The 10370-nt window shown below is 31.3% G+C and overlaps 1 protein-coding gene across 1 annotated transcript; it reads right to left on the bottom strand.

Annotated features, from left to right (window-relative positions):
- Nucleotides 1-9377: 9377 nt before the first annotated feature.
- Nucleotides 9378-10044, bottom strand: LOC135132817 (uncharacterized). The gene is made up of 2 exons (XM_064061018.1): nt 9945-10044; nt 9378-9892 (listed from the first exon to the last, which is right to left on the bottom strand). The coding sequence occupies exons 1-2, from the start codon at nt 10006-10008 to the stop codon at nt 9396-9398; spliced, it is 561 nt and encodes a 186-aa protein (XP_063917088.1). The 5' UTR covers nt 10009-10044; the 3' UTR covers nt 9378-9395.
- Nucleotides 10045-10370: the final 326 nt, after the last annotated feature.

Below are 10370 nucleotides of genomic sequence, written 5' to 3'. Positions count from 1 at the left end.
TCTTCCGAATAGCGGTCAATAGTGTGTCTGCATTTCTGACCATAATTCTTTGAGTATAAAGTGTGTAACATCTTCCAGTTAAACGTAAATTATGACGTACTGATTTATCTCATAAACCATTATACCAGAAACCCCGTCGTCAATATATGAGATTACACCAAAAGACTCTACACAGTGGATATTGCTGAAACTAATCATGTGGTTCACTAATAAATACCTATATTTACACATCTGTACGTGGAATATATAAAATGGAAAAATGGTAAATATAGATAGAGGATTTTTTCTAAAACTGACTCGTTTTCTTAGTGGTGAACATGTGGGTAGTACCTACCGTTTCGGGGTGAGTGATCCCTACAAAGCAGAAATATGTGAACGTAACGATCCGTTTCACTATACACTTAAGTGTTCTAGTTCTAAACTGTTGAGTAAAAATATGAAAACAAAATTTAACGACAATCTAAATAAAAAAATAGATAAAAAAAACTCTTTCTTAAGTTGTGTCTTCCGCACTATTTGCCAATAATAGTTCGTTCTTTCATTCGTATACATATTCTATTCTGAAAATTATGGAGAACAAATTCTTTGTGTTCATCCGAACAATCATCGCTCAAGTGGTTTTCATAATAAAATCATTTTACAAATAAAATTTAAATTTCTAACGTTTAAATTGAACTTCAGCAAGCCATTGTCGTTTATCTTTCGATTACAGGGGTTGAACTCCCAAAATTTAGCCTTTTATCCGTAAAAACTCGCTCACTTGCTGCCATCAGATATAAATCCCCTCGTGGCAGGGGTTGTGCTGAGGGATGGTTTTATTCAATGCTCTCCGCTGCTCATTTGTTGCAAGCGTAACATCGTCAAAATTTGTCCGATCTGATAACAATTTCATGATCAAATCTTCTTCGGTGCACTGTGTATTTTGAAACAAAATAATTCTAATCTGCTCGCGTCTTTTTGTCTTGTTTTTACACAAATTTATAATTTAGCTAATCAATTTTTGTATCTTGACGGAGATAAAGATAAAAATCCAATTACGAAAGGCCATTATCTTGCCGGATCTGACCCTGTGTAATTTTTCTCCCCTATACATCTTATAATCTCCCTTCTTTATGGCTCTTATAAATTTCCGCGTAGTAATCCCATTGCAATCTCGGCTGCGTACTCCCTAATTAAGACTTCATAATTTTTACACATCTTAGTGTATAAATCGAGGCGATAAGGCCGCAAAAATAAAGCCATAAATGTCAAAGTAAATCATCCTGTATATGCGAACGTGTTCGTTTTTAATTCAGTGCTTCAAATTAAATCTGCGGGTTATTATTGGTGCCTTGCAATTATAGTAAATTACGGGCTACTTTACGCAGTGGCGTAACCCAGATTTTATTTTGCTTAAAAATGGACACACGCCTTAAAAACTGTTGGCAAAACATAAAAAATTAAAAACTATTTAAAAATTTGTTATTATTGTCTGAATGTTAACTATAAGAAATTTAGCATAATAATTTTAATATCAGTCAGTATTTTAATGTTACCAGTGCGAAAAGGATACTTTAAACATCGTTTTTATAAATTCTTAAAGCTTGAATTAATAAAATTTACTTATATTGTTTTACGTAATTTTGTTAAGCCTCTTTTTTAACTTAATCTTTGGAATATTGAATTATAAATTTTTATAAGTGACTTTTTTCTCTTGTGCTCAAATTTCGAAGCTTGCAAATTTTTATACATATTTTTCAGTCTTCCGTTGTTTCTTGTCTGTCTATTGGAAACTGTCTTTAAAAATATCATCCGATTACTTAAAAATTTTAAATATAACGAAAGTAAACTGATATTAAAACAAGAGAATACAATGATAAAATTAAAACAGTCCAACTATAAATAAAAACTTGAACAGAATGGATCTCTAAAAATTGGCTGTCATTTATGTGGTCAGTATTTTTGATTGTTTTTTGTTCGTAAATTTAATAAATGGTCAGTAATTTATAGCTTAAAATAAGTTTGTTTTGGATGAGGTCAGTAGCTTATGATCAGTGAAAATGTGGTCAGTAAAATTTATATTTTGTCAGTATTTTAAATAGTAGGTAATGTATTAAAGACAAACTAGCAGTATTTTAATTTGTAACGTCTGTAAATTAATTAAAATTGTTTTTTATAATGTAATGTGGCAGTATGTAGTTTCGCGGCAGAAACATAACATATAAAAGAGTGACGTGAAAGTCAACATGATGTCTCAAAATACTCTTAATAATGTTAATGCTTACACCTCCGACGATGAAGCTGCAAGTTCTGTTCCTACACAGAAAGGAAGGCAAAAAAAAACGCAGACAGAAATAACCTCTTAATCAACAAACTTAAATGTTTTGTGATGACATTTACAAAGAAGACAAAACCCATTTTGTTTGACTATATCATGGGTGATATTGTACTCACTCGACCGGACACCATACGAGATCTAGGTATTACTTTTGATCCAAAAATGTCATTTGCTATGCATATTGGAAACATAACACAAGCTGCCTTCAAGTCCCTGGGTTTTATTTTACGTAATGGTCGTGAGTTTGATGATGTAGAGACATTAAAAAGTTTGTATATTGCGTGTGTCAGGTCTCATCTTGAATATAATTCTCTTGTTTGGTCTCTCTTATACAATGTTTATATATCTATGTTGGAGCGTATACAACGAAGGTTTCTGAAATCTGCAGCTTTCATGTTGGATGGTACTTATCCTCCAAGAGGATATCCCCAAGAAACGCTTCTTGATCGGTTTAATTTATCCTCATTAGCATCAAGACGTATTGTTCACTCTATAATCTTTTTATTTAAAGTAATCCACGGGTTACAAGAGTGTCCGGTAATTCTGTTTAACATCAGGTTTAAGATTAATAGACCTAACGCGCGTATTAAGAACACATTTTATCTACTTGCTTCACGGACTGATATTGGACTTGCTTCACCACTTTTTCAAATGCTGCAGAACTACACCTACATCGAAAATCAGTTGGACATATTCAACTGCACAATAGTTGACATTAAAAGACGATTTGAACATCTCACTTAGAGCAAAATAATTTCATGTTCAACCTTGTCCCGTAAATGGGTTTCTTGCCCGTTGGACATTGTAGCTTATAATAATATTAATAATAATAATAATAATAGGATTATCCATTAGGTTAAAATATGTCGCACCTCCTCCCAGTGCCAAACAAGTACCTATAGGTAAAAAATGGTCAAGAGGGAGACCCAAATTGGCAACACGGGCTCTCTTAATTGATTGACTGTAATGTCTTATTTTATTACATTTGCTTGTATTTTAGAGTTTATTGTTTATTTTTCATTTTTAATACAATTATTCCTATATTTTTTGTTATGTTCTTACAAGAATTTATTACAGTTAAGTTTTATTGATACAGAGTTTTTCGTTTATTTGTAAGACAATGATATTTTTCGTTAAATTGCACTTAAAGTATGTTCCTATAAAAATGTATTTACTACCATTTATTTGTTGTTTATTTAATATAATAAATAAAATTATATTTTAAAGACGTTCAATTATTTTTTACTAACAGTATCTAAAGTTTTTACTGATAAAAGGATATAAAATTACTGACCATACATGAATTATTATTTTACTCAAATCAATATTAGGTATACTGATAAATGATAATGATGTATAATATACCGCTCGGAATATACACAAAATACTGACCATTTTTATTAAAAATACTTGCATTTTATTTATATAAATACTGACCAAATAAATAGAACCCCTAAAAATTTACTCAACTTATTTTTTTTTTATTTTAGAACTTTTTTTTATGCCCTGAAAATGAAATAAACACCCATGTGTTTTATATCGTGTAGGAATTGTAATTTAATGAACCACCAAAAGTCGTAAAAAAATATACGTTAGATGAAAAAAAAAACACGTCAATTTGTGATGTACTAAATTAAACTTTCTCCTTCAAGCTAAAGACAATGGCTTTTGCAAAATTCCATTAGTTTTATCTAGCACGCGTTCCTTGATATCTCAACATATTAATTATTCGATATAGAAAAAAATCACAAACCAAAGGTGTACAGTTTTTGATGATTATATTCTAAAATTATTTTCTACTATCAATGTATGTAGAGTAGGTATTCCGCTTTTAAGGTGTAACACCCAACTTAATTTTTTAAATAAAATAGTCTATATATTTTTACATACTTTCATTGACCTCTTTTTAGACTCTACAACGACGATTTATTTTCTAAATTTCAATACCACGTTGCCATGTGATTCCAGTTTTCTTGAAATTTTTAATCAATGGAAGGCTTTACAAAAAAATCGCAATCCCTAGTGTTATTTTTACAATCTGTATTACAATAGTTTGTAGAAGAAGAATAAAGGTACGCGTTTTGTTGTAGTGTAAATAAAATTGAATCTTCATAATAAGAGTCTTTATATAAAAAATTAATTACATATTATAATTTTCAGATATCGATACTAGGGTTTTTTTAAATAGTACCTATACCTACGTAATTTTTACTTTATTTTATTCCAATTTCTTTCTCTGTTTTTTAAGTATTTTTCTATTTTAGCGATTTTTTACTTCTAAAATACACATTTTAAAAATAACTCTATTGCGATTTTTTGTGAACCCTTCCATTGCCAAAAAATTTGGATGAACGTAGCAATATCGTATCGGAATTTCAAAAATCAGCCGTCGTTGTAAACTCTAAGAATAAGTCAATCATTAAAAAAAAAAAACAAATTTGGGGTTACGCGGTTACGCCTTCAAAAGAGAACCTCTGTACAGTTGAACATAATTTTAGAGTGTGGTTTTCAAAAAAACGTACAACTATGGTTTTTGACTTTTTTGCTATTTCTAATAATAATTAATGATATATCGAAGAACACGTCCTTAGTGCCTTACAGTAACATATCCAAAATTTGTCTAATGATTCTCCCCGCAACAATTTGATGACGTTACTTTAAAATTATGTTACATTTCTAAATCCTATTTAAAATGTGTAAAATATTACCTCTGTACCCCATAACCTCTTTAGACAATTTTTTTGATACTGTACTGAAATTATTTTTTATCTTATATTTTTTATGCTGAACACAAGAGTGAAAATTTTATTCTATCAGGTATAAGTTTTCCAGCTAAATCTCAAATTTTAAACTTTATAAATTCTACATGGTTTTCATATTTTACAAGTAGGTAAAAATTTTCGTATAAATTGTAGTTCTTCAACTAGGAATATAATATAGCCATTATTTTTTTGTATCACAGGTATTGCTTTGGAGATTAGATAGAAAATTTATTCGATTAATTTCACAATAAATCTGTCACGAAAGACTAAACTCTAGTAAAGTTCTAACGGAAGATATAAATACATATTGTTACGAAATAAACCCACAGGCCGCTCCGGTACCACGCTTGTGAGTTTTCCCGAGGGCTTGCTAGTATGTACAGAGATGATGGGTGACTCATCGTTGGTGACGGCGGCAGGGCCTGGAAGCGGAAGTCGCGATGGGTACTCCAGAAAAACCTCGATTGCGGAATATCTAGAAAAGTTATGTGCGTTTAAATAGAGGCCACCTTCAGGAACGATCCAGTCAGTCAACGGGAGAATCCAGTCAAGTTGCGCCAGAATTATTTTGTACATAATCGATGTGTAATTAGTCGTGTAAATTTGAGTTACTGAGAAATAAATTATTGAGTTTTATCCACGCCGATTTTAATTACCGATCAACGTAACAATATAAGTATTTTAAACAAAAAAAAACTATCTTTGGCCTTCAGTACATAAGCAGTGGATCCTTTTCTTGCCACTACAGAAATCCCCGTAAAGTTAAAAACACTATATTTAGGTTAAGTTAGAAAATAATGCTGTATTTTATGTTGGAATATGAAAGTATATCTCGCAGTTTCAGAATTATACTTAAAAAACTACAAATTTAAAAAATGTGTTACAATTTTTTTGTTTTTCAGAGGGTTAAATCTATACTTGATTCTGTTACAACACACAGCTAATTTACGAAATGTATAATTAAAGTCCAAATCTACTAAATTTTAAAATAAAGAGACCATTTTGTTACATTTTTTAAAAAAGGTGAACAGTTTAAATTTTTACGTGTATGTTGTTCTACATTTTTTTTTAATAAAGAATGCTTTCAAAATGGTACAAAATATTTTTCAAAAAGTAAAACAAAAAAACATTTAAAAAACAACTGTGACTTCCAAATTTGTTATGTACTACTATATGACTGTCTAATTAAGTACACATCTACGAACAAAAATTAATAAAAAACTTTTGAGTTTCTATTTTAATTTAGGTTAATGACGCGAAATAGGATACGATCGGCCAACCTCTTGTTACGCCCCTGGCTTATTTAAATTAAATTACTTCAGCCTTCGCCCACTATTTGATAAACTTACCAACATCATTATACCCCCCAAATGCAAAACCGACTTTTAAATAAAATAATTAATCACAATTACAATGTAACGCGATGCTTTACAAATAAGAACAAACCAACTTGACGAATGTCTCAATTAATTTGCATCTGAATATGGTTACTTTAGTTCAGCGGCACGGAATGCTTTAATTATTCGTTCGTTGCAGACAGCCGTTCCGTCACCTGAAATTATACAGGACGTTTAATTTTAAGTGGCGTTAAAAAAATTTATGGGGTCCCAACCCTCCGTAAATCGCGCGAACGCAACGTTTTAAAGTTAATGCGGACGGGTTCGCCGAAGTAAAGCATGAACTCGTCGTACTAAAGAAGTTTCGATTTTATTGAAATCCATTTAGAGTGTGAAGGCCACATTTTGTGCTTTGCGTTAAGATGAGCGTTTCAATGTGACAATTAAATATAAATTTATGAGGAGCTTTACATAAATATCAATGTTCAACATCGGGCGATCTTCCTAACTACTGGTAATATTAACTTGTCAACTGGCTAAGTTAATCTGAATTGAATGTAAAATTAACTGTTAAAATATTTATCCTTGTCGCGTTAAGATTCCACAGGTTCAAGTTCGAGTTATTAATGTCCTGAGAATTTAATTTTGTCGCCTTGTTAATGTCGCTTTGAGCCGCTACCAGCCATAATTATAAGCTGGATAAAATATTATTTATTGCACTTTAATTAATAAGGAATATTAATTATTTAGTTTAATTAATATTTTTCGTTTCGACTTACTGAAAGAGGATGATGGATGTCTACTTTATGAAATAAATCTAACTTAGGCTGGAGTCCGGTCTGTGAAAAAGGATGCTCAACTCGGGTATAATAGATTCATAACATTGTGTTAAAATTGTCCTTTATCATTGGAAATTTTGTTCGAATTTTTACTAGGGTTTTTTGAGAACCATCTATAAAGAATCGAACATTCGAAAAAACGAACAACTTGGGCAAACATTCTATGAATTTTTACTTCCCGAATGTAAGCTACGGTAATATTGTAATAAGGTGCGACTGGCTACTTTCAGATTTTCTAGACGTTTCATGACCCCCAGAGTAGAATAACGAAAAAGCAGGTCTCTCGTTTCCGTCTGTCTATCTGTTTGCCGTCTGTCATCCTGTGGCAATTTTTATTGGATAGATAATTTTCGGACCGAGTGTTGTCAAAATTTGTATGTATGTTAGAAATTTCGTGTATAGATAATATATAATTCTTCTTCTTCCCTTAGCCTGCCTCTGTTGTTTTATCCCTCTGATTTTGCTTTTTATACTTTTCTTATTAATTTGTCTTGTGAAATTCTCTTTATATGATATAGCCAACCCAACTGTCTTTCATGGATATTTTTTCGAAGGCAATAATTTTTACTTCTAGGGATTTAATTTTACTGAAATTGTAATCAAATAACAACTAAATATTCCAAATTTAATAATAGGCACAAACTGAATTCTTTCATTATAATTTAAATTTCGTTACGAGAATATTCGAAAACTTGGCAAATTGTTTTAATAAAAAAATTAAGCATGACTTCATAACTGCCAATATTTTGCTGAATGTTTATAACGAGCACTTATAAACAACCACTTCCAATTTTTCCCAGCAGGTGCATGCGAATTTAGTCAATTTTTGCCTGTTAAAACCGACGTCTAACTCCCATAAATTATTCAAACAATCTATCCAAATTCGTTATTTTAATTTAATACGCAGTATGTATTCACCTGGTTAATTCGGACTCCCTGTTGATATCCTTTTTTTGGGAGAGCTGCTACCGTAACATTTGCAATTAAACTACTCTGCCAGTACATCGTGAGAAAAATCCAACAATTTAAACTCAACAATGATTCCAATAATTGTTGCTCCCTGTATAACTTGAGTCGATCACGTAAACCCTTCTCAGATAAAATCTCATCTCGAGTTTCACGTTAGTCGAAAACCAAAATGAACAACAATTTTCGCGGAATACGATCCGAAGAAACAGACGTTTCTGTATTGTATTGTGGAAATTAAATTTTATTGTGCAAATTGGACGGTTCTAGTGTAACTGTTATTTATTTATTCTCGAATGTCAGGAAATCGACTAATGGCACTGGAGTATCATTTCCTGCCATTTTAACACTTTTGTTATATTTAACCAGTGCTAGGTGGTGTTATCTTTCATATCCGGCACTCAGCGAGTTTCGCTGTGGGGGGAAAGTAAATCGGGTCCATTTCGCCTTTTCGTACATTTGGGGGCTTCAATTAGGTGGTGGATACTGTTAAGATTAATGGTTCTGGAAAAGCCAAGGCGTATTCTAATAAATGTATCTGTTGCAGAATTCGAGAATGTAGATCCAACGTATACTGAGTGGCCTCTAAACAAATCTAGTGTTCGAATAAATTTTTTCGCAAATTATAATAATAATAGTAACAACAATATTTTAATATCTGTCATCTTAATTAAGTGACATCACAAAATAATTTGTGGCAGGTTTTTCAGACATCCTAAGACAAAAATTGTTGTCAAATTTAAATGCAAAATAGTCAAAGATATAAAAAGTTTTATTATTTTTCTTTACGATATGTTTGGACAATATACTCACAAATAAGAACTCTTTTCATAAGGTTCTTTAAAGATTTATGGTTTTCGTAATGAATGAACCCTAACATAAAAATATCAATTAATATTACCTACGAAAATTAAACAGCAACAGTTTTTTAAAAGCTACAAACTATTGCATAATAATAATAATAATAATCTAATAAGTAATCAGAGATTTTTTTAAATAATTATGATTACAGGAACTTCTTATCAAAAAAAAAAAATAGAAATGTAGATAATACATTGATAACATATGTTCCCATCAAAATATAAATATGATTTTAAATGTGCATCAATTTTTATTATATTGCCAAACTTTAATTCTTGGAGGTGAGGGAGTCTGTGCTATAAAAAATTTAGAATTATTCTGTAAGTGAAATTCGTTCGTCTATTTTAGGACTGTCGTCATACACCAACACTTCATAGGACCCTACGCTAATTTCATCTTTGCCATATGGGAAAAACATCAATGCGTTTCCAATGTTGTAACCGCAAACTTTTCCAACTATGACTTCTCCTTGATACGACACCCTTCCAATATGGAGAAGTTTTCCATTTTCTGTTCCACCCGGCACCAGATTTTGACCAATGGTATCTATGTGGAGATTGGCGGCTGTGGATGGAATCCACGACAAATTCTCCGGTTGAGAACTGCATAAGACTTTTATAAATGATTCGGATGTGTGGATACCATATCTAGAAGCCGTAACAGATTTTTGCCCTTCGTATAATCGTGTCGTAAGAATACCGTGTTTTGGAATGTACACTTGAACTATGTAGGTCGTTTTGCCATTTTTATCTTTTCCACCCGGAACTGCATCGTCAGGGATCTCATCAGTAAAATCTCTCCAGTAGTAATCTGAAGCAAAATATGTAAAAAAAAGTAGTGAAAAATGGAATATCAAACTTACCGATCTTCGTGGCACACGAGAAAGAAAATAAACAGAGGAATATTAAACTGAATGACACAAACATTTTGACTTGAGCTAATGAGCGAAAGCATTCGGTAATAAAGTAGTTTGAACTCACTAACCTTGTGCCTTTACCAGTAATTTGCTACTGCGCACAAGGAAAATAAATACAACAAAATCTATTTTTAGTTGTGTACCTGGAACACAAACATGTTTTTTATAGTTTCTGAGATTAAAAGGAAGATATTTAACTAGTAGATAATGAGGACCCATTTACTGGTTTGGTCGCTATACATATATTTTGAATATAAAAATTATTAACATCAGTAAGTTTTTTCATATACCAGAATTTCCTAGCCGTCATATCGAAAATACAAAATAGCATATCCCGTATTGTAACTGCATACTTTTCCAACTATAACTTCT

The sequence above is a fragment of the Zophobas morio genome, unplaced genomic scaffold (assembly GCF_036711695.1).
Source record: "Zophobas morio isolate AGI-343-1 ecotype UQ-CSIRO unplaced genomic scaffold, CSIRO_AGI_Zmor_V1 ptg000021l, whole genome shotgun sequence".
Classification (NCBI taxonomy): domain Eukaryota; kingdom Metazoa; phylum Arthropoda; class Insecta; order Coleoptera; family Tenebrionidae; genus Zophobas; species Zophobas morio.
This window is presented reverse-complemented; position numbering and strand designations above follow the sequence as displayed.